The sequence below is a fragment of the Mercenaria mercenaria genome, chromosome 19 (genome assembly GCF_021730395.1).
Source record: "Mercenaria mercenaria strain notata chromosome 19, MADL_Memer_1, whole genome shotgun sequence".
Classification (NCBI taxonomy): Eukaryota; Metazoa; Mollusca; class Bivalvia; order Venerida; family Veneridae; genus Mercenaria; species Mercenaria mercenaria.
Genome location: NC_069379.1, coordinates 38707335 through 38730294, shown reverse-complemented (window position 1 = coordinate 38730294; position 22960 = coordinate 38707335). Strand labels below are relative to the sequence as shown.

Genomic DNA, 22960 nt, shown 5'->3' with positions numbered 1-22960 from the left:
TGTATTGCGATATCAGACCGAAATTTATACTTTTCTCCATTTTTACGGGACCGATTTTTTTCGTTTTTTCACTTCACGAATCGGTCTGAAAAGTCAAAAATCGGTCCAAAACCGACAAACCGGCAAATTTCCGAAGCCCTGTCTGTTACTATCAAAGCTTTTGACTTGAAACTTCAAAACATTTATTTATTATCAAAGTCTGCACCAAGAGAAACAGTCCCCATAACTCTGATTTGAATTTTGACAGAGTTATGCCCCTGTTTAACTTAAATTTTTTATGCCCCCCGGCATCTACTGATGCGGGAGGCATATAGTGATTGTCCTGTCCGTCCGTTTGTCAGTCCGTACGAGGTGAACCAAATGGGACCGTTTCATCTAGCATCAATACCCCTTACTAGAATGACTAATGCATATGTAACCTGTGACCATTCCTCATCTTCAGACACCACCTGACCTCAGTTTGACCTTAAACTTGACCGCGTTTTGGACTTTGGTTGCTTTGTATCGACAAGGATGCCACCGGGGGCATTAAGCTTTTACTGAATGCAGCTTCTTGTTGGTTGAAGTTTTATAAAGTTTTTACTGGCACTTATTCAGTCAGAGTCAAGCACTAAACAAAGTTGAGCATGCTGTCTCAGGGACAGCTCTTGTTCTAGTTAAAAAATGTATGTACATGTATATATATTAATACATGTCTATTGTATACTATATTCATTGCTCAACTTCTTTTGTACACCTGACTTTCAGTAAGGATATATGTGCTCTGGTCTTACGGATACTTGTTTGACAAAATTAATGCCTGTTCTCAATCACACATACAGTCGACATTGTATTAAGAGACCACCCAAGGGACTGCTAAGAAGTGGTCTCTTAATGGAATTGTCTCTTAATGAACTTCAGTCAGACGAAAAGGAAAGTTACTTTTAACTGTTAATGTAACTGTATTTATTATGAACATAATGTCTGGTTTGAAAATCTGTTTTAACATCGTGAGCCACAAACCGTGAAATTTATGGCTAGATTGTTTGTCAGTTCGACTGATACAAAGGTTAATTGCATTCAGTCACGTGCAAAACGTATTCGCTAATTACACATATGAAGAAATGCCCGGTAGAATTTTGGTACCCTGTCGCTTAATAGATACTTTTGTCGAATATTTTACCTGTCGGGACTACATTTATGTGGTCGCTAGTCGTTTAATAAAAAAGTCGTTTAATGGAATGAATTTATATACTGAAAACGTTCGGGAGGGATTTTGACTGGTCGTTTAATAAAAAAAATCGCTTAATAGAGGTGGTCGCAAGTACAATGTCGACTGTATACATAAAACAAGCTAGATCTTCAGTTATATTATTACATCCTTATATAAATTGTCAGTCCATTGTTTGTGCTTTTGTCCAGTCTATAGTTTTTTTTTTACTCTTTTTTAAACTTGGAAGAAAAAATATGAAAATTTATTACTCATGTCATTCTACATATGTTCTATAACAGTTATTGAATGGCTTTCCGGTTAGTAATATTTAGCTGTTGACTGGAATAGCAGTCAATAAGTATATACTATAATTATGTGAATGAATGAATTAAGATGTCTGTTACATTTTCTATATTTTGCAACCATTGTTTTCTTTTACAGTATTGACACACCTGGTGTGATCAACAGAGTCTCAAACCTGTTCAAGGGCCACCCTGAACTAATTGTTGGATTCAACACGTTTCTACCACCCGGGTATAAAATAGAAGTACAGGCCAATGAAATTAACGTTCATCAGCCTGGTCAGCAGACCGTGTCCATCTCAACATTAAATCAGATGGCCCAGGCCGCAGCTAATTCACAGCAACATAATGTAAGTTAATAGCTAAACGTATTTGTTACTTGTTGATGTTTTATATGTACATTTCTAAATTTTACTAATGTAACGATTACTGAATGCATAAAGGGAAGTAATTCCATTAATATGCAAATTTGTAAAACCTGTCAATTGTCATTGGAGTAAAATGACAGTATATAGGTGCAATAAATCACCTTTGGTGATGAGCTAGCTTTTCACCGACGGGATTTGTGTGTGTCTGTCCGTGTGGATGCCAGTATTACACTAATAATCGCCTCCAGTTGGGCAACTTTAAAATCATGCTAAGTGATTTTAATTGGAGAATACAAATACAAAAAGTTACTCGAACTCTGATTCCAAAAGCTTCCCCTATTATTTACATGTTTATAGTTGTAAGCACAGGTATACTCTGGACTCTTAATGGGTTGTCTTTTTTTCTCATTGTGTGTTACGTTATAATATTTGTTACTTTACATGTTTCAGCAAAAGCCCATTCAAAGTCATGTGACCAACACAGCGGCCAATAATTCCCATGCATCTCCACATACCTACCACCAGCCACCAAGGCCGGGTCCCGACACTAGTGTCAGTCATGGGGCTCAGAACAGCAACCAGCCAGGCCAGCAACCAGTTGAGTTTAATCATGCTATTAATTATGTGAACAAAATAAAGGTATGTTAAAAAATGAAAGTTAGATTTTTATCTTGACTTTCCAAAGAAAATGTAGAGCTATTGCACTCGCCCTGGCGACAGCATCGCCATTGGCTAAAGTTCTTGATAAAGTCATATATCTTTGTTACTATCAAAGCTATTGACTTGAAGCTTTAAATAGTCATTTACTCTTAAAGTCTACACCAGGAGAAGCAATTCCTGTAACTCTAATTTGAATTTTGACAAAGTTATGCCCAGTTTTAATTTAGTATTTTTTGTTCAGAGTTTTTGATGAAGTCAAATATCTCTGTTACTATTAAGCTTTTGACTTGAAACTTTAAATAGTTATTTACTATCAAAGTCTACACCAGGAGAAACAGTCCCTTTAAGGCAATAGAAAATTAGTTTTTAGATTCTCATATCTCATCCCCGCCCACTCCTATCTGAAACTCTCTGCCTCGAAATTTTTTATTGGTCAAAATCTGGATAGCCAAAATGTTATGTCCGGATACTGGTTCACTTCCATAAAAATTGCATAATTCTTGAGTTTAAAGTTAATGTTTGACATATTGTAGTGATGCAAAGACAATTTAACAGCATTTGACAGTATCTGATATTAAAATTTACCATGACATTACATCTTATTATAATAAATTAAGAGAAATAGTCATAAAATATCGGCAATTCACACGACTTGCAGACATTCTGGCAACCTAATTGTGATTTTAAAAACTTTTAGAAAAACCTAAAGCCAGTGTATTTTCTTACCCTAATTTGATTGTTATTGATTTTTAGCTCATCTGATTTTTTGGAAAAAAAATGATGAGTTATTGTCATCACTTGATTGGTGTCCGCGTCTGCGTCGGCGTTGCCTGGTTAAGTTTTATGCTTAAGTCCGCTTTTCTCCTAAACTATCAAAGTTATGGCTTTGAAACTTGCAACACTTGTTCACCATCATAAGCTGACCCTGTACAGCAAGAAACATAACCCCATCCTGCTTTTTGCAAGATTTATGGCCCCTTTTGGACTTGGAAAATATCAGATTTCTTGGTTAAGTTTTATGTTTAGGTCAACTTTTTCTCCTAAACTATCAAAGCTATTGCTTTGAAACTTGCAACACTTGTTCACCATCATAAAGCTGACCCTGTACATCAAGAAACATAACTCCATCCTGCTTTTTGCAAGAATTATTGCCTCTTTTGTACTTAGAAAATCAGTTTTATTGGGTAAGTTTTATGTTTAAGTCAGCTTTTCTCCTAAACTATCAAAGCTATTGCTTTAAAACTTGCAACACTTGTTCACCATCATAAGCTGACCCTGTACAGCAAGAAACATAACTCCATCCTGCTTTTTGCAAGATTTATGGCCCATTTTGACTTAAAAAATATCAGATTTCTTGGTTAAGTTTTATGTTTAGGTCAACTTTTTCTCTTAAATTATCAAAGCTTTTGCTTTAAAACTTGCAACACTTGTTCACCATCATAAGCAGACGCTGTACATCAAGAAACATAGTTCTATCCTGCTTTTTGCAAGAATGATGGCCCTTTTTAGACTTAGAAAATCATGGGTAGGACAATATTTCTACTATACAAAAAAAAAATCAGATGAGCGTCAGCACCCACAAGGCGGTGCTCTTGTTATTGATTAGAAATAAGTATCTGTTGTATGGATTTCAATTGTGTTTAACATGGACATTTGCTTCGTGGGGAAGCCCGACATGCCATTTTCACGTGCAAAGTATAGAACTGAACTACTGGCCGGGCTATTTGTTTCATAGATCTGGAAATAGGATTGAAATATGCTATGTGTGCAAGTGCGTCTAAATAAGAAACGTCTGAATTTTTTTCAAGTGTAGATTCCTCGTATTTTATACATTAAGCTCGAAAGTCAATAGCATATTAATCATCAGTTCCAAGGGTATATAGCTTTTAGCACATGCAAAGCAGGAATGACAGATTGATTGTTTTCTTTAAAAATCATGTACTTTGACAGAACTAAATATTTTGAATTTGCAAATAACTGAACAGACAAATATTACTTGGCCTTTGTTGTCGATTTACTTTTTAGCTCGACTATACGAAGTATAAGGAGAGCTATCCTACTCGCCCCGGCGTCAGCGTCGGTGTCGGCGTCTTTCCGCGTCCCCACCTTGGTTAAAGTTTTGGTGCACTTTCCCTTTTTTCAACTTATCTCTGTAATTACTTTGATTCAAACTTGAAATACTTATTCCTCATCATCATCCACATCATCTGACATAAGGGCCATAACTCTGGCACCAATATTTCATGAATTATCCCCCCTTTTCACTTAGATTTTCAGGTTAAAGTTTTGATGCACTTTCACTCTTTCTCTGTTATTACTGAATGGATTTGATTCAAACTTAAAATAGTTGTTTAACATCATCACCCACATCATATGACACAAGGTGCATAACTCTGGCACGATTTTTTCATGAATTATTCCCCCTTTTTACTTAGAATTTCAGGTTAAAGTTTTGGTGCACTTTCACTCTACCTCTGTTATTACTGAATGGATTTGACTCAAACTTGAAATAGTTGTTCAGCATCATCACTCACATCATATGACACAAGATGCATAACTCTGGCACCAATATTTCATGAATTATTCCCCTTTTTACTTAGAATTTCAGGTTAAAGTTTTATGCACTTTCACTCTATCTCTGTTATTACTGAATGGATCTGATTCAAACTTAAACAATTGTTCAACATCATTACCCTTATCATATGACACAAGGTGCATAACTCTGGGACCAATTTTTCATGATTTATTTCCCCTTTTTACTTAGAATTTTAGGTTAAAGTTTTGATGCACTTTCACTCTGTCTCTGTTATTACTGAATGGATTTGATTCAAACTTAAAATAGTTGTTCAACATCATCACCCACACCATATGACCCAAGGTGCTTAACTCTGGCACCAATTTTTCTTAATTATTCCCCCTTTTTACTTAGAATTTTAGGTTAAAGTTTTGATGCACTTTCACTCTGTCTCTATTATTACTGAATGGATTTGATTCAGACTTAAAATAGTTGTTCAGCATCATCACCCACACTATATGACACAAGCTGCATAACTCTGGCACCAGTATTTAATGAATTCTGCCCCTTTTTGCTTAGGATATACTTATATAGTGTTTTGATACATTTTATCTTTACCTCTCTTATTACTTTAAGTTGATATTTTTGAGAATCAGGCTATTGTGCAATATCTTCATCCACAATTGGAGTCATTAAACACTCCAGTGACAGCTCTAGTTTCCTCAGATGTGCCCAGTTTCACTATCCAGCATCGAAATAGTCGAGCGCTGTCTCCTGTGACAGCTCTTGTTTGTGTACAAGATACAATCAACCATCAGACAAAATGATTTACTATCACATTATAAACAAGATTAAAGTTTATGACATAAAATTATTTTTTTCATATATATATATATATATATATATATCTGTATTTCAAAATAGGTTTTACATATACAAGCATTTCAAAGACACAGCAACACACACTAGAATATCAGTTCAGTGATATCTTAAATATAATTTATCAAATTGACCTCTGGACTATCATATTTTCAAATTAAAAAATAAAAAGTAAGTGCCCACCCATTTTTTTCTCAAAATTCGGATGAGAATCTAAACATTTATTTTCTCTGGCCTAACTATGATTTTTTAATTTTGCCCCTTTTTAACTTAGAATTTTTTGGTTAAGGTTTGTATAATGTCAAATATCTATGTTACTTTCAAAGCTACTGACTTGAAACTTAAAATGTTTATTTGCTATCAAAGGCTACACCAGAAGTAACAATCCCCATTACTCTGATTATATATTTGATTGAGTTAAGCCCCTTTTACTGGCAAAGATCTAATTCAGAGTCAAGCACTCAGAAAAGTCGAACGTGCGTCTTACAGACAGCTCTTGTTTTAAATATTTTAATTTTGTTCCATTCGTAAGAAATGGCTAATGAAAAGTAAATATGTTGAAAATACATTTTTAAAGGTTTTGACAGTTTTTTTTTTTTTTTATAAGTTAAGAAATGTGTACATTAAAAATACATTTTCAACAGCTTTAAACATGTTAAAAATGCAACTCTTCTGGGCATGTTGCCAAAAATTATTGGTAATATTTAAAGCTTATGTAATATTTTTGACAACATTTGATAATATGCATCATCTGCTTGACTTATTCTTTGAAGGCAACTTGTCCTGCAGAATGAGCTGCCTAGAATAATAATATAGAATTTTTACTTGCCTGTGGCAGATTTCTCCTGGTATTAGCCCTAAACCTGTTACATATAATTTCTATTGAAATCGTTCACACATGAAAACAAATAAGGGCTTTTGTCGTGTTCTCTGATCTCTGTGATAAATAAGGTCTTGACAGTAATGTATAAGTGATGAAAATCTCTTCTAGATAAATTGACTGTTGAAATTCATAAATGTGAATTACAGAATCGTTTCCAAGGGCAACCAGAGATATACAAGGCTTTCCTAGAGATACTTCACACCTATCAGAAGGAACAAAGAACTATAAAGGAAGGAGGGCTGGTAAATATTAGATCTATTCTACATTTTATTTTTGGATATTACCTTTACAGTATGTTGGGCCTCTTGGGGATATAAACTAGTATTTCTATTTAGGGACCCAGACTGTCAAAATTAATGTTGAACATTAGGTATATGGGCAGTTTCTTCAACAATTTAGGGGCTCAGTCCAAAATCTAGGGCCTCAGCCCCTGCTAATTTATATCCCTGTCTCCATTTTAAGCATTTAATTTCCTTTTGTACTATATTCAGTAGTATGAATTATTAAGCCAGGATCTTAGAAAGATTATTGAAAAAAAAATCTGACTTTGTAATCTGGGCACCGTATGTAATGTTATTATTATGTATTTAAATATTGTGTACAGTTATGCATTTTGGCAGCTTGGGTGCATCATTGTTGAATTAAGAGGTCAGGGTTTATTATGCATAACTGAGTCACTTAAAAACCATATATACAGTATAGGAGTCCATTTCAGTTAGTTAATTTTGTAGGTGGTGCCGCATTTTCCATTTCAGGCGTCAGTCTGTCCTCCGGGACACAAGCCTCTCACTGAAGCAGAAGTTTATGCACAAGTTGCCAAGCTTTTCCAGAATCAGGAAGACCTGTTGGCGGAGTTCGGACAGTTTCTCCCGGATGCTAATGGTTCCTCATCATACCAAGGCTATGTTAGCGTAAGTGTATTTGAGCTGCACCATGAGAAAACCAACATAGTGCATTTGCGACCAGCATTGATCCAGCCTTCGCATCCACACAGTCTACTCAGGATCCATACTGTTCGCTTTCAAACTCTATTGCAATTATTGGAGAAAATGTTAGCGGCCAGTATGATTCCTGACCAGACTGAGCAGATGGTCTGGATCCATGCTAGTTACAAATGCACTGTGTTGGTTTTCTCATGGTGTGGCTCAGTTGTTATTTTGATTAGTTTGTTTTAGGTTCAGTGTTGTTTTTCAACTGTATTTTAGTTACATAAATGTTAGTAGTAAACCTTCAAAAGCCGTTTTCCTGGATTCTGTACCAGTATTAATCTATTCTCCACAATTAAAGTTCTGCCAACTCCACATAAATCAGGTTTTTTTTTACAATATGCTAGTATTCTAAATGTTTTCACATGGAATTCTTGATCCCATCGTAGCTATTTTGAGAGATAATTTTGGTTTTATCTAGTAATGATCTATGCTGTGGACAACACTTTCAGGAGTTTTTTAACTTCTGTGAATTCATACAAAGTGTTGAAGAAATAAAAGCATTCTCTTCTCAACTTTCAGTCACTGTTTGGAGCAGACTCTGTGTTGGGTGTAAGAAATGATCATTCCTCAACTGTGAAGAAACCAGGCTTTCCCAGCAAGAACCAGACCGCCAAAGCAGCCAATCAGCTGCGAAGGTCCATCTCTTCTAGCGCTCAACAGCCTATTATAAAGGTAACTTTGTAAACAATCTAATGGTATTTTCTGTGCAATACATTTTGCACCCAAATTTGATAGGTACGGGTTGTCAGAGAGAGGTGAAGGGAACCCAGAAGGATGAAAATTTAATTCAAATTGATTGTAAAAGAATGGACTCAAATTGATCCTTTACCCTTACCATGCTAAACACGATTGATTCTGCCTTTGTGACCAGTGTAGATTATGATCAGCCTCCACATTCGTGCATTCTGATCATGATCTGCACTGTTGCCATTCAGTCAGTGTATTTTTGGTAAGCACCCCTTGTAACAGTTCATGGTACTTGTCCAAATTGAAAGATGGACAAGTTCATTATAGAAATTTAGCAGGGTAAGGGTTAATTAATGTTCTAGAAAATCTGTTGCTCCTTTTGCAATAAATGGGAGTAATATTTTACTGTGAGCCCTTTTGTCATAGATTGAAAGCATATTATTGCAAAAGTATTAAATTGTCGTATTAATTGTGCATCTTCTAAATGATAACAGGTATTTAAAGCTAATTCTTGACAAAGTATAGCATTTATTTTGCACAGCTACATCTGCTGTAATGAAATGAATGATGTACTATAAACCTTCTTGTTTGTATTGAGTCTGTCATTTTGACAGTGTCAGAAATTGTTGACATAACTTATGTTTATTGTTGGTTTTACTTCGTTTCTAGAAGCCAAGAATGGGAACACTAAAAGATATCTCCCTGGCCGAAGCTGGAAAGTGGGGAACATTGAACGAATATGCTTTCTTTGACAAGGTAAAATGTTTAGCATTACTTACAAAGTGATATCACTTGCCCCATCATTGCTGTATGTTTGAATCTTGCTTTGGATGCAGAATTCTTCCTTGTTTGGAAGCCACTAAGCTGACTTTGCCCGACTGTGCCTGAAAAAATTGCCTGGAGGTACACCTTGTGTCTTCCACCATCGCTAAAAATTGGAAAGTCATTAATAGATGTAAATTGTATCACAGTTGTGTCTTAAAACCTAACAGTGGCCAAGTGGCTAAGGTCGTTGTCTTCAGATCACTTTCCTCAGACAGATGAGGGTTTGAATCTTGTTTGAGGCATATAATTCTGCACCCAGCTGGCTGTCATAAGGTCAAAGGCTCCTCACAGGTGCCTGCCTCTGCCTGAAACTAATGCCTGGAGATACACTTTGTGTCTTCCTCCACGATTAAAAAGCTGGAAGTCGCAAAATAATGTAAGTTGTATTTGGGTGTCATAAAACCCGACCAGTCAGAAACAAGATTATTCATAAATGTTATAAATTTATGAATTAGCTCGTAAGTAATGATATGTATTTTTCAGGTGAGGAAAGCACTGCGGCATCAAGAAGTTTATGAGAACTTTCTACGATGTTTGGTCTTATTCAACCAAGAAGTCATATCTAGATCTGAGCTTGTACAATTAGTGCAGACATTTTTAGGGTACATTTACGCTGTTTCCTAGTACTGTTTTTCCACTCTCTTTTTAACCTGATTCTTTTAAATTCTTCGAAAAATAGTCGAAAGATGTTAAGATAGATCTTTGCAGTTTGGGATGTGATCCAGGTATGAGTTATATTTTTCTATGACAAGTTGTTAGCAGAGCTTATGTCAGAAATCATTCTGCCCCTCCTTTGATTCATGTGGAGAAGTTGATCATTACTTGCAGATAACAGGTTACATCTGATACAGAATCCAGGAACTCTAGTTTGGTGAACTGCCAGTTGTTATATAGTTGAAATACTGTTAAAAAATGGTACACTAAAACAAACAAGCCTGTTATGATAAGTAGCAAAATTTACCTTACTGCAATAATGATCATTGGAAATTTCAGTTGAGAACTGGTACATCTATTGAAAGAGCTGTTATTATGTATTTAGCAATTGAAATATTTCGTAATAAGAATTTCATGGTATGTCACTTTCAGGAAATTTCCAGAGTTATTTAAGTGGTTCAAAGACTTCCTTGGCTACAAGGAGTCGGGTGGGACGGTGGAGTCCGTACCGCAAAGTTCTACAGGCAAGGAGAGGATTAGTGGAGAACTAGCCATGGAAATTGGTATGTAAACTCTGTGTTATTTGACTATGAAAGATAAGTGAGCAGTGCAATATTTCTCTAAATACTCTTTAAAGTCATGGAAATCAGATGTCTAGTTTTAACAGAAATTTATCTTGATTTATCAGAAAGATTAATTTGTGTAAATATTTACTGACTGAAAATGTTTGCACTGCCTTGATTATGAGTAATGCATGTTTTGATAAATATTTAAATAAGCAAAACTGATTTATATGATGAAATCATTAATATTTGGTGGGGAGGGGTGGGGGGCTAATATTTACAGATTAGTGGTTGAGTTGATCCACAAAAATTTGGGTTCCATCACAGTGAAAACATAAAATTTAGTGTGAGGGGTGGGGCGGGGAGAGGGTGCTTATACTTATAAATTAGTGGTTGAGTCAATCCACTAAAATAAATGGTTCAATCACAATGAATTAGTAAAATTCCAATAGATTTTATAAATAAAAAAATCCATAAATTCATATTTGTAAGGAAATTACCGTTTTGACCCAAACTGCAAAATTTCATGCCCATGAAATGAAATAAATTCACAATAGGTGTTTAAATCTGATGATTATTTGTTCATCATATGTTTGAATTGCAGCATACATCAAGATAGCTTGAAAATCAAGGTTTTTATTTCTTAATACATTCTTTAACAGATTATGCCACTTGTAAGAAGTATGGTGCGAGTTACAGGGCGTTGCCAAAATCCTACATCCAACCCAAGTGCTCAGGAAGAACTTCGCTATGTAAAGAGGTTTTAAACGACACCTGGGTCTCCTTCCCCTCCTGGTCAGAAGATTCAACGTTTGTTACATCACGGAAAACTCAGTTTGAGGAACATATATACAGATGTGAAGATGAAAGGTTTGAGGTATGTTTGTTACAAGCTGATTTCTGGAATAAAGCAAACTTAATAAGAAAGTAAATTAATACAAGTGAAGTGAAGTTTTCTGTTCGTTATTTTTTTTTTTCAGGCACCCTCGAAAGGGGTTACCCCATTTATTTTCCCCGTCGATGGCGTGATAGAGGTCGGGACGCCGATCATCGGCCTTACAATAAATAAATCGTTATAAATACAATCATACATAGTAATGCAAGTAGTAAAATTGTATCTTAAATAAAATGGAACACATATAATTTCATATCTTCAAGAGAAATGTACAGCTATATGTTATGTAAAAAACATCATTTCAACAAACAGTATCAATTGTCGCCTTTTAAATCATGCTTGTCCGAAAGTGAAAATTACAAGGTAGATAAGATGAATAAGAGTTGAATTACTTCCCTTCCATTATCTGAATAAGTTTTAAAAATCGTGGAACAACACTGTTATTGAATAGTGGACCTTTTAACTTGAATGTAAGAAGTTTTCTTGGAAAGTCTTAAAGCATGATTAAAAGACTGGAAATACTTACAGGGGAAAATTGGCAAAGTGTAAGATTGTTTTGATTTCAGTATGGAGGTATGTATACGTGTTTCAGTTCAATGTTATTTTCATTTTCAGCTGGATGTTGTCATAGAAACGAACTTGTCAACTATAAGAGTGCTAGAATCAGTTCAGAAGAAGTTAACTAGGATGGCACCAGAAGATGCCGCTAAATTCAAGTTAGATAACTGTCTCGGTGGAACGTCAGAAGTTCTGCATAGAAAGGCAATTCAAAGGTAAAATATGGGAAAGTTCATAGCTTGTCTCTATGGTTTTGTCTGGAACTTAGAAAATGTCATATTTGTTGATGCTGAAGGATATTTCATTTCATGTATCTGTATTGGGTTTGATACAACACATTGTTATAGTGTGGAAAAATGAAAATTATGTACATGGTAACAGGAAATCTCAAGAAAGTATTAGTACCGCCTTGGGTAGCGCAGTGGTGGAACACGCTCTTCGTGTGTGGGATGTTGTGGGTTCAATCCCTGGTCGAGTCATTCCAAAGAAGGAAAAATTGTAGTAGTAGCATCCTCGCTTTGAACTTGGCATTAATTGGGTAGTGCTAAGACTGGTCAGTCCGTTGTCAGTATAATGTGACTGGGTGGGGTATCGTGTCACTGCAACAAATAGACACCTTGGTTTATATTACTGAAAAATTGTTGAAAAAGACATTAAACATGAACACACGGATACAAGCAAGTATTATGACATGCAGTCTCATGTTTTGTGCTATGATTTCAATGGTGTGCAATTGCAATGACAACATTTGAGCCGTGCCATTAGAAAACCAACGTAGTGGGTTTGCGACCAGCATGGATCCAGACCAGCCTGCGCATCCGCGCATTCTGGTCAGGATCCATGCTGTTCGCTGTCAAAGCCTATTGGAATTAGAGAAACTGTTAGTGAACAGCATGGATCCTGACCAGACTGCGCGGATGCGCAGGCTGGTCTGGATCCATGCTGGTCGTAAACCCACTATGTTGGTTTTCTCATGGCGCGGCTCATTTAGACATGTCCTTGCTTAATAGTTCATTATTTCAGATATTTATTGTGGGAAGAAGGTTTATGCATTAGTTGAACTGAAAAAAGATCAATGTTCTGATAGGTTATACTATATAATACTTTAATAGAGTGATGGAGCATCAAAGACTGAGTTAATATGGTTGATGACCTCGTAAAACAAATAAACATGTTATAATACTTGTTTAAAACTGTTACAGAATATATGGTGATAAAGCCCCGGACATTGTAGATGGCTTAAAGAAAAATCCTGTTGTTGCTGTTCCATTAGTGCTAAGAAGGTAAGAAGCAGTACCGTGGGTTCTGTAAAAAGCAATATTCTCTGATCTGTAACAAGCAATGCCCTTAAATCTGTAAGAAGTAATACCCTGAATTCTTTAAGAAGCAGTATCCTCTATTCTGTAAGAAGCAGTACCTTCAGTTCTGTAGTCCTCGCTTGGCGCTCACCGTTAAGAGGATAGTGCTAGGACTGGTCAGCCCGGTGTCAGTTTAATGTGACTGGGTGGAGTATCATGCCATGTGTCTACAGCATGATATTCCAGTGAGGCAGCACTATAAAGTTGGGCATTGTGCTCACTGCTACAAGTAAACACTGTCGTTTATATGATTGAAAAATTGTTGAAAAAGACGTTAAACCCAAACACACACACACACACACAGAGGAACTGAAACTGTCTTGCTTGAGTGAACAAATCCACTAAGAACATCTAAACATCAAAAACAACTCCTAGCATCTATATATGGTGTTAATATACATTCTTTGTAGATGCGGCACATTTGAAGATTATGTCATTTGTATAGTTTCCTTTAATATCGTGTATGGGCGATAATACTCTGCAAAATGTTCCGATGTGTTAATGCTGGGCACTGCCAGAATGTTGGTGTTGATTTGAGCCCGGCAAATATAATTACCTTAGACTGATCTGAAACAGGTGTAGCTGACTAAGTTTCAAAATACAGTCAAACCTGTCTAAAAAGACCACCCTTAGGAGAGCCAAAATGTGGTCTTTATTGGGAGGTGGTCTTTATTTAAAGGTTAAAATACACTGTAAATGTTAAAATGGGAAACAAAAATTGTGGTCTTTAGAGCCAGGTGGTCTCTGTTCAGAGGTGGTCTTTAACAAAGGTTTGGCTGTAATATGTAGCAATTTAGCTTAGACTTGGAAATTTCTAAAGAAACTTGACTAAGAGCACATCATTCTTCAAAAAAAAAGGGGTAGTAAACTTCAAAGTCTAGAATTTGCTTACATTTCTCACTTTTAGAAGTTGTGTTTATAAATGTTTTCATTATTTTTTCTGTTAGATTAAAAGCTAAGGAGGAGGAATGGAGAGAAGCACAGAGGAATTTCAACCGAATCTGGCGTGAACAAAACGAAAAATACTATCTCAAGTCGCTGGACCATCAGGGAATCAATTTTAAGCAGAATGATATTAAAGCAATACGATCCAAGGCCTTACTGAATGAAATAGAAACTATTTATGATGAGGTAATTTATTTTGTTGGTTTACGTTTTCTCATAGTTTTGATAGCATTGATTTGGGTTTAGGCCTCACTCAGGGTGTTGAATTCTTCATGTGAGGAAACCATCCAGTTGGCTTATGGAAGGTTGGTGGTTCTACCCAGGTGCCTGCTCGTGATGAAATAAAGCACAGAGGGGCACCTGGAGTCTTCCTCCACCATCAAAGCTGGAAAGTCACCATATGACCTATTATTGTACCCCCCGACAACAAAGTTGTAAGGGGGGGTATACTGGTATCAGGTTGTCTGTCTGTCCGTCTGTTTGTCTGTCTGTCTGTCCATAGACACAATCTTGTGCGCACCATCTCTCCTCATCCCCTTGACACAATTTAATGAAACTTAACACAAGTGATCAGTAACAACAGTAGTTGTGCATGGGGCATGTTAGGTTCTTTTAGAAAAAAAATTTGCAGAGTTACGGGACCGTTTTTTTTGTTACTATACTATATACATAGACACAATCTTGTGCGCACCATCTCTCCTCATCCCCTTGACACGATTTAATGAAACTTCACACAAGTGATCTGTAACAACAGTAGTTGTGCATGGGGCATGTTAGGTTCTTTCAACAACAAAAATTGCAGTTATGGGACTTTGTTTCTTGTAAACATACTATGTACATACAGTGTGCATATGCAGTCTTGTGCACGTCTAATCTTCCGAACCCTTGCACACAATTTAATGAAACTTCACACAAGTGATCAGTACCAACCCTAGTTGTGCATGGTGCATGTTGCGTTCTTTTAGATAAATATTCTGCATAGTTATGGGACTTTGTTTTTTGTTACTATACTGTATACATACAGTCTATATACATACAGTCCACATAATTATGCAATCTTGTGTGCGTCAAATTGCAATGTACTGTGTCAGTGCATGCGCGGGGTACATTCATCACCTTTAGTGATAGCTCTAGTTGTGTCTGTGCGACGTTAAACCCAACAAAAAAATAAGAGATTATAAACGAGGTCCTTAGGAAATGAAGTAAAAAGTATTACAGTATGTTGATGGAAACGGTTTTCGGAATTCCTGAGTCTGCCATTATTCAGGCATCATACAAATTTCGACTTAAGACTCTTTGAATTTCTGAGAAATAACTATTAAGAGCATTTGATGATGTTAACTTCTTTGTATAGACTTAAAAAGTTGTCTCCCTTTATTTAAAAAAATTGTAAAAAAGGAAAGACGAAACCCTCTTGTTAAATCGGATTTCGTCTTCTTTATTGTGTTATATGGTGAAATGGGCTCTTTGGTGATTAAATGGGTTTTAATGAACAGTTTCCAAGAGTGACATGTACTTGTATGATAGTGTGTATAAAATGATATCCCTATTTTTCAGCGGCAGGAGCAACTTCAGGATGGTGGTTCCGACTTCGGTTCACCACATCTCAGTTTTGTGTTCAAAGATAAATCTATCATAGAAGATGCAGCTGGTTTAATCATTCATCACATGAAAAGACAGACAAGTAAGTGGATTTTATGTGTGGAACATTTACATGCAACTTCTGTTTCAGAAACAAAGCTATCTTCTGTACACATAAAAATCTGTATACCATATATTCCCAAATCAATACCCCCGGGGATGTTAGTATTTGCAGGCTAACATGCTGCAGGTATTCAGTTATAACCAAAAGTTAACATAAACATTATGTTTGTTTGGGTGATTGGTGCCTTAATTAAAGATTTCTTTAAACTCTGAAAAAATATTATCTGCACATAACAAGATCTTATATCATTAAGATGACTACATAAAAATGTTGAAAACTGATGAGAAAGTCTCCAGGTGCAAATCAGAACAAGGGTCTCTGGACAAGAGCTTCTGAAAATAAATCTTGATCTGTCATAAGATTCCATTTCAATTTGTGAGAACTGTTATTCTGGCAGGTAATAAACCTTTACTTGACCTAGAAAGTTAAGTTTGCAGACTGTTCATTTGCCATTTTATAGAGGGAAGAAAAGAGATTAACCGGAAATATTCCAATTTCACATCGGCTAAATCACTGTTTGATCCGTCTTTATTGGGGTATAGATTGTTGAAAAATTTCATTTATAGTTAGCATAAAATCATTTACATGCTAAAATTTTTAAATTGTAATTTTGCCTAATTCGTACAGTGAAAATAGTACATTTTTGACAAAAAAAAAATTAATATTACTAAAGATATTTTAAAAATTCAGAAAAAATCCTACTTGCTATTGCGGAGGACTTTGGCATGATATTATTTATATCCGGATCTTAAAAAATGAAACTTTATTTAATGGAAAACCCTCTTGTAGATTAGGTTGGTCAAACATTAAGTGAAGTAGTCCATGGTTTACAGTGTTCAGTAATCCTTTTTTAATTCCCATTGCAGGTATACATAAAGAGGACAAACAGAGAATTAAAGTATTACTGAAACATTTCATCCCTGATTTATTCTTCACTCCACGCCAGGATCTCAGTGATGATGAAATGGACAAAGATGATGGTAAGTTTTCTCCCTTGGACAAATGGTAGAAGTAGTCTCTCCCCATTGGAGTAGTTTTGGCTATTAGAATAGTCTCCAATGCATAGAAAGGTTTAGATTGGCTTTCAGTCTGAGAGCAGAAGCAGTGTGGCGGTAGTTACTCTTTATATGGAACCAAATATTATTAATATTGATATATGAGTTCCATTTGTAGGTGATTTGCACCTTGCATTTAGGGCCTCTGTGGCTGAGCGGATAAGGTTGCCGACTTCGAATCACTTGCCCCTCACCGATTGGTTCGAACCTCTTTTGGGGTGTTGAATTCTTCTTGTGAGGAAGCCATCCAGCTGGCTTATGGAAGGTCGGTGGTTGTACCATAGATGTGTCCGCCCATGATGCATTAATGCATGGATGTGCATCTGGGTCTTCCACCATCAAAGCTGGAAAGTCACCATTATGACCTATAATTGTGTGAATGGAATGTTAAATCCAAACAAAAAAAATACACACACCTTGTATGCTGAAGGATCAGAATTGAAGTGTTTTCTATATCTTATACTATCCTCCAGCTAACATTGATCTTCCTGGGGGAGCTGCCTTTGTGGGTTACTGATGGCTATAAATAAGCCGACACCTACACACCCTTTTAAATCCAGTGTAATGAATTGGTTTAGTTAAATAGAAAATTGCTTCCATAATTGTGCAACCAAAGATATATTAGTTTCATATACATGTGTGAAAATGTACAGTTAATACTGGCAAATTACCAAGTAATGCAGCCATTCTTTGGTAACTGTAATAGTATGTGACGTTGACTGTTTATGTATTTCTCCATACTAGTCATGTCCCTTGTATGAAAAGTAAATTTTCTTTGTTTACCAACAAAAATACACTGATGTAATATAAAAAATTCAAAAGTATTTTGTATGAGTTTCACAATAGCTTTATAAGATGGAAGAAAAAATACGAATGGAGAATAAGAGGTATACTGCTTTCACATTAAAAAGGTCACACTTAGAGGTCAAAGGTCAATAGCATTTTTAGCTCACCTGAGCCAAAAGTAGCCTCTTGTTTAAATGTAACTTCATTTCTATATAGTTTTTCCTTTTATTTAGATGAAATGGATTCAGATGATGGTGGTGGGGGAACTGACAAAGACAAAGATAAAAGAAAAATCTGATAACGAAAAATCTGACAATGGTAAAACATCAGACACTGTTAAAGTCAAACAGGAGAAAACTGACTCTAATACTGATAAAGGTGATAGTAAAACTGTGGAAGTGAAAGAAGAAAAGATGGATGTGGATGAAGACATCAAGGAAGAAGTGAAGGAAGAAATGGATGATGTGAAAGAGGAGGAAGATGATGATAATGATTTAGCTGATGTAAGTAGAATCCACTTACAGATTTATTTTCCAGGGCTTTTTATCCTTATACCAGTCAGGGGTGTAACTGTTTCAAGTTATTGCAGTTTATAACCCATCTGGGTTAGTGCTTATACTTTCATAACCATGGTTCGCACAGGCCATGAAAAGTCCTTGAATTTGATGCCTACTCCTTGAAAACTACTTGAATTTTGTAACAGTCAGAAACTACTTGAAAACTACTTGAATTTAGGAAAAAACGTACAAAAGATGGCAAATAGTCCTTAAATTCATCGGGTGCGAAGTGAAAACAGAGAAACATTATAAACGGACCAAAATAAACTAAAAAACGACGAAAAAAACACAACCGGTACCGCCATTAGGGCCTGCCACGGAGTCGGCGATAGTATGGTACGGTACTGTACTTTACGGGTTTTATGCTCTTTCAAGTAATTTTCACACTGTGTAATTTATCCGCGATGCATTGAAGGTAAATTTTGTGTTACATTGTTTAATTTTGTCCTAAATTGGATTTAAATTGGTTATTTCATATCTCAGCAACAGTGACATTGCGCCCATTTTAGTCCTTGAAAATGGAGGAAAACTACTTGAAAACTCCTTGAAAACTACTTGAATTTTTTTTGGGAAGGTCTGTATGAACCATGATAACTTGTTTCAGTTATCATAAAATATTACAAAGCCATCCTGTGTCAATTCCTCATTTTGAATGAGACTAATGCAATTATTTCCTGAATCCTTGAACTTTTATCTTTCCAGCTTTGCAGTAAAAATTTTTATGCAAGGTTGATAAAGTTTTATGCAAAAGTTTTAAAGCTATAAAACTCTTAACATCCCATTTTGCTTATCAGGTCATGATCAGACTAAAAGAGAATTTGATTAACCACAGTTTGCTACTAATTTCACTTTAAAGGTCACTTTGTGAGGACAGCAAAAGACTTTTTTTTAATAACTTACCAGAGTTAACTATATTTTATAACTGATACAGGTTGAAACATGCTTGAAAAAGGTCACATAACTTAAAACAGTTACACCCCTGACTGTATATAGTAGAGGCAGATATTTGGCCACGTCCGAATAAAAAAGAGAGTTTTTCCCCCCATTGGTGGCTAAGAAACTTCCCAGAAAGGAAAAAAAACTTTTTTTTTGTAATTTGTATTGTATTTATAGTTTTAGAATGGAATTTGTTTAATCAGAACAGGCAAGACCAAACTGTTATCAATAATAAGAAAGGTTATTTTATTAAGGTAAATTAAAATTTTAAAAGAATGAAAACAACCAAATATTATGTTTTTAGCTCACCTGTCACATAGTGACAGGGTGAGCTTTTGTGATCGCCCTTCGTCCGTCGTCCGTCCGTCCACAATTTCTTGTGAACACGATAAGAGACCACATTTTGCAAGCAATTTTGATAAAACTTGTACAAAACTTGTATTGGCACGATAACTCGGTTCCTTTCAAAAACTGGCCAGATCCCATCATGGATTCTAGAGTTATTGTCCCTTAAAGGGCCAGAATTTGTATGCGTGCCTGCTGTTAACTCTTTACTGATTTATTCATGATATATCTGTAAAATGAGGTCTCTAGAAATAAAATATAAATTACAAAAACGTGGAAAGTATAATTATTACATAAATAAGGAAAAAAATGAGCTCATTTAGAATTAGGAAACCACTAAATTTCATTAACTGTTACAGACGTTATGAAGTAGGAGAAAAGGCAGCACCCTGTTTTAATTGAATGCTTTTCTCAAGTTTGAAAAGCCAATGCCTCAATTTCCCAGTGAAAAGTCCTATGAAAGTTTTCATTTGTCCCCTAAAAATGCAGTTGAAACTTTGTATCTCAACTTCGAAGGGATGAAGCATTTTACTACGAGATAGCTGAAAGTCAACTTAAAATTAAATTTTGTGCACTGTTTTTGTGACGAGACTTGAAAATGTCTTCTTATATATGTCAGCATGGTCAGTCTGTTATTTTACAGGATGATCTATATTCAGTGTTCTTTGTCAACAATAACTGGTACCTGTTCTTCCGGCTACATCAACTTCTGTGTGAGAGGTTACATACAGTGTACTGTCACTCTCAGAAAGTGGCCGAGGAAGAGGCTCTCTGCAGGAAGGATAGGAAAGAATCCACAGCCGTAGCTTTACGATTGAAGGCTCCTAGTAAGATAGCAATCAGTTTATACAATTTGCTTGCTTTTAGCTCAATTTTAAGAGAGAAAAATAGAGGTCTGCAGCCCATTGCATGTCAAAATGATGAAAAAATCACTGCCTTAGGGGATGTTTAAAGAGTTGAAAACCCAGTTTCTAGCTCAAGTTTAAGAAAAGATTTGCATATATATTTTAAGTCTTTCAAGCCCATTTCATATTCATTTGACTTAAAACTTCTACCTTTGGTAAAAAATGATATTTTGAGGTCTGAAGACGGAATGATGTTCAGACTGCGTACATCAGTGTGGTTAAGGAACTTAATGCCCATAATTTATTGATTTAAGGTTTTCTCTCGAATTGCTTTAAAAATGTCATTAACTCATGAATGGTAGGTAGTTTATAAATTTCAAAACATTGTATGTTCCACTATTTGGATACAGGGGGTTTTTTTTCGGCCATTTTTATAGCCATTATTTGGCTATATTACCAATGTCAAAAAGTATGTATTTTTCCCAAAATGAGTGCAAAAATTCATCAAAATTGCACGAACATTGACCAAATTATGGACAATTTTGTAATGGAAGTATGTTAAAGAGGTTGTACAATGTAAAACAAGTGCATGAGAAAGTGCTTAAACACATCTTTACTGTATCCTATGGGACTAAATATTTCCCAGTTTGGAACATTTACGTGTCAAAATTCCCAATTTTGGGGGTATAGGCTATGTTCCCAAATTAGCTAGAAAAAAACCTGGATAAGTTGTTTTAGTGTGAAATAAAGTTTTTAAGGAAATAAAGCAACTTAAGGAATTGTTTTTGAATGTGCTGGAAGTCTGTTGTTCTTTTTTTTTTTATTCCAAAGTTTACTAATTTTAGGTGAGATCGAGCCAGATGAGTATTTCCCATATTTTCTTGATATGATTAAGAATGTACTAGATGGAAATCTAGAGAGCTCCTCATACGAAGATCAGCTACGAGAGATGTACGGCATTCATGCATACATTGCCTTCACAATGGATAAATTAGTGCAGAATATTGTACGCCAGGTAAGAATTGAATTAGTTTTTTTTTTTTCAATTTTTGGGAAAATGGTGGCAGGGCATATTACCAGGGGAAAATTGCACCATAACAACTAGAATAAGTGAAAAAGTAATGTTGTGATAAAAACAGTATTTTTATTTTAAAAAAAAAAACATTACTTAAAAGCACATTGTCTTATTAAGTTTTAAATGGTATGGATTACATATTTTGTATGTTGTAGTTTCATTTGCAAAATGTGGGTGTATGTGCTTTAGGGCTTGACAGATTAATCTTCATGAACATTTTGAATTCGTTGTCGGCATTATTCACAAATATATACAAAAAATAAAAGTAGCACAAATTTATGCTGAATTTATGTATTAACTGCAATATAATTATAGAGAAAGCTCGTAAAACTAGCAGAAATACTGAAATAATGACAGCTTAAAAGTTTATAGCTAAATCGAGATATTTACATACTTGTAATGGATTTTAAAAGCGACAGTCACAGGGATTTTTTATGCCCCCGAAGGGAGGCATATAGTTTTTGAACCGTCTGTCCGTCTGTCGGTCTGTCAGTCTGTCCGCAATTTTCGTGTCCGGTCCATATCTTTGTCATCGATGGATGGATTTTAAAATAACTTGGCATGAGTGTGTACCACAGTAAGACGACGTGTCGCGCGCAAGACCCAGGTCCGTAGCTCAAAGGTCAAGGTCACACTTAGACATTAAAGGATAGTGCATTGATGGGCGTGTCCGGTCCATATCTTTGTCATCGATGGATGGATTTTCAAATAACTTGGCATGAATGTGTACCACAGTAAGACGACGTGTCGCGCGCAAGACCCAGGTCCGTAGCTCAAAGGTCAAGGTCACACTTAGACATTAAAGGATAGTGCATTGATGGGCGTGTCCGGTCCATATCTTTGTCATCGATGGATGGATTTTCAAATAACTTGGCATGAATATGTACCACAGTAAGACGACATGTCGCGCGCAAGACCCAGGTCCGTAGCTCAAAGGTCAAGGTCACACTTAGACTTTAAAGGATAGTGCATTGATGGGCGTGTCCGGTCCATATCTTTGTCATCGATGGATGGATTTTCAAATAACTTGGCATGAATGTGTACCACAGTAAGACGACGTGTCGTGCGCAAGACCCAGGTCCGTAGCTCAAAGGTCAAGGGCACACTTAGACGTTAAAGGTCATTTTTCATGATAGTGCATTGATGGGCGTGTCCGGTCCATATCTTTGTCATTCATGCATGGATTTTAAAATAACTACGCATGAATGTGTGACACAGTAAGACGACGTGTCGCGCGCAAGTCCCAGCTCCATAGGTCAAAGGTCCTAAACTCTAACATCGGCCATAACTATTCATTCAAAGTGCCATCGGGGGCATGTGTCATCCTATGGAGACAGCTCTTGTTTACATTGATTTTGGGGCCTAATATGGGCCCCATCCCAA

At 35.9% G+C, this 22960-nt stretch overlaps 1 protein-coding gene across 1 annotated transcript in view; it reads left to right on the top strand.

Moving 5' to 3' along the window:
* LOC123541683 (paired amphipathic helix protein Sin3a-like) overlaps positions 1 to 22960 on the top strand; it is a 44892-nt gene that overhangs the window by 8742 nt on the left and 13190 nt on the right. Inside the window, 18 exon segments of the mRNA XM_053530949.1 lie at positions 1634 to 1844; positions 2313 to 2501; positions 6946 to 7041; positions 7555 to 7710; positions 8308 to 8460; positions 9145 to 9231; positions 9784 to 9902; positions 10387 to 10517; positions 11180 to 11394; positions 12028 to 12185; positions 13173 to 13253; positions 14276 to 14459; positions 15831 to 15957; positions 16845 to 16958; positions 18053 to 18071; positions 18073 to 18322; positions 20301 to 20484; positions 21348 to 21517. Coding sequence (XP_053386924.1) covers positions 1634 to 1844; positions 2313 to 2501; positions 6946 to 7041; positions 7555 to 7710; positions 8308 to 8460; positions 9145 to 9231; positions 9784 to 9902; positions 10387 to 10517; positions 11180 to 11394; positions 12028 to 12185; positions 13173 to 13253; positions 14276 to 14459; positions 15831 to 15957; positions 16845 to 16958; positions 18053 to 18071; positions 18073 to 18322; positions 20301 to 20484; positions 21348 to 21517 — 2644 coding nt within the window.